This window comes from Mastomys coucha, unplaced genomic scaffold, assembly GCF_008632895.1.
Source record: "Mastomys coucha isolate ucsf_1 unplaced genomic scaffold, UCSF_Mcou_1 pScaffold1, whole genome shotgun sequence".
In the NCBI taxonomy this organism is placed as follows: Eukaryota; Metazoa; Chordata; class Mammalia; order Rodentia; family Muridae; genus Mastomys; species Mastomys coucha.
In genome coordinates this window covers 81,895,722-81,897,666 of record NW_022196891.1, presented here as the reverse complement: position 1 = coordinate 81,897,666, position 1,945 = coordinate 81,895,722, and the positions used below count along the sequence as shown (strand labels likewise).

General features: G+C 46.6%; 1 protein-coding gene across 2 annotated transcripts in view; it reads left to right on the top strand.

Annotated features, from left to right (window-relative positions):
* Positions 1-1,945, top strand: part of LOC116068377 (serine/threonine-protein kinase MARK1) — a 20,363-nt gene that overhangs the window by 8,017 nt on the left and 10,401 nt on the right. The window contains exons 4-5 of one of the 2 annotated variants that reach the window (XM_031337805.1): positions 1-265; positions 1,694-1,943. The exon at positions 1-265 is cut by the window's left edge and continues 1 nt beyond it. In XM_031337805.1, the coding sequence (XP_031193665.1) occupies positions 1-265; positions 1,694-1,943 (515 nt within the window). Of the gene's footprint in view, positions 266-1,690; positions 1,944-1,945 lie in introns of both variants that reach the window. The other variant, XM_031337798.1, reaches the window with a different exon arrangement.

Genomic DNA, 1,945 nt, shown 5'->3' with positions numbered 1-1,945 from the left:
ACAACATATATTCTGGCGGTAGCATGGCGAGGAGGAATACGTATGTGTGTGAGAGGAGCACGGACCGGTATGCAGCTTTGCAGAATGGAAGAGACAGCAGCCTTACAGAGATGTCTGCCAGCAGTGTGTCCTCGGCAGGCTCCACCGTGGCCTCTGCTGGCCCCTCAGCACGCCCCCGCCACCAGAAGTCCATGTCAACCTCTGGCCACCCTATTAAAGTTACACTGCCAACCATTAAAGACGGCTCTGAAGCCTATCGGCCCGGGTGAGTCCTGCTTCCAAGGCTTTCTCGGCAGTCTCCTCAAGAGCTCTCTGAGAAGAAGTGTCTGCGCTAGCAATTATCTAAAACTACTTGAAATCATTTTCCAGAAGAATATTTGTAATCCACCCATTAAGCACTGCTGCCTAATTTATCACTTAAGTAAGTTCAATGGCTGGCGAGATGGGTCAACAGTTGGTAAAGGCGCTTCCTGCCGACTGATGGCCTCCATCCTGTTCCTGGACTCCAGATAGGGAAAGAAAAGAGCTAGCTCTCGGAGCTGTCTTCTGGCCTTCACACATGCTCTGTGGCACACACAAATAAATTAACCTTTAAAAATAAAAGGTAAGTAAAATGAGATGCACAAAAGCCAGCTATCATGGTACACGTCCCAGTGCTGAGGAGGCAAAGGCCAGCAGAGCTTTGTAAGTTCAGGGCCAGCCTAGTCTATGAAGAAAGTTCCAGGGCAGCCAAGCCTATTACACAGAGAAACCCTGTCTTGAAACCATGCCCTCACCCCTGCTCAAAAAATGGGACACAGAACCAAGTCCTGTTGACACCATAGCCGTGGGTCTTAGCAGGAGCGGTGTCAGTGGGGCAGGCACACTGACAAGCTGCTTGGGTATTAAATTCAGTTCACGTTTTTAAGTTTTGCCTCATGTAGGATTTCTGAATGTAGGGCATCTTAACATGTCATGCTTTGGTGATTAGGTTCTGCTGTCACACTGATAGCTCCGTGCAGCACTGTATCCACTGGGGTCTCGAGGAGAGATATGGGGTGATGTTATGAAAAGGCTTTTTGACAAATAATAAAATCCATTCTGTACATTGCTAAGCAACATACGTTAAAAGCATTCAAGTTAATTACCCTTTACCTGGGTTCCCAGGCCAGGGGCCTTTGGATTTTGGACATTTTCCAGTTCTACAATGTTTGTCTGCATAATGAGATAAATGGGCTAGAATTTGAATTTTGACATGAAATTCATTTAGATTTCTAACATGCCTTACACGCACAGCCTAAAAATCATTTCATAGTGTGTTTTCAGTGGATACACATGAAGTCACACATAGAATTTCTCGTGTGTACTGTCATATCAGTGCTTGGACAGTTTTTGAATTTGAAGCATTTGCTATTCAAGTATGCAGATTATGTAATATCGCACGTGCTGTACTCGGGCTGGCATTCTGGATTCTGACAGCTTTGTCTTCGTGTCAGAAATGTTAGGATCTATAGTAAAAATACAGTTTTAAATTGACATCTCCTCCTTGTATAACAATATAGAAAATTAATTCTCCCGTGCACCTCATTTCTAATGTGAAGAAAAATCATTGGGCCAACAGCAATAGCCACACCTTTCCCCTCCCCGTTTTCAGGCTGAGTGAAATCTGCTCCTGTCATTGTTCTGAATAATATATCTTAATGTCTCCCAGCAGTACAGCTCAGAGAGTGCCTGCTGCTTCCCCATCTGCTCACAGCATCAGTGCCAGCACTCCAGACAGGACCCGCTTCCCCCGAGGGAGCTCCAGCCGAAGCACTTTCCATGGGGAACAGCTCCGAGAGCGACGCAGTGCAGCTTATAATGGACCACCTGCCTCCCCATCCCACGAAACGGGTGCGTTTGCACATGCCAGAAGGGGAACGTCAACTGGGATCATCAGCAAAATCACCTCCAAGTTCGTCCGCAG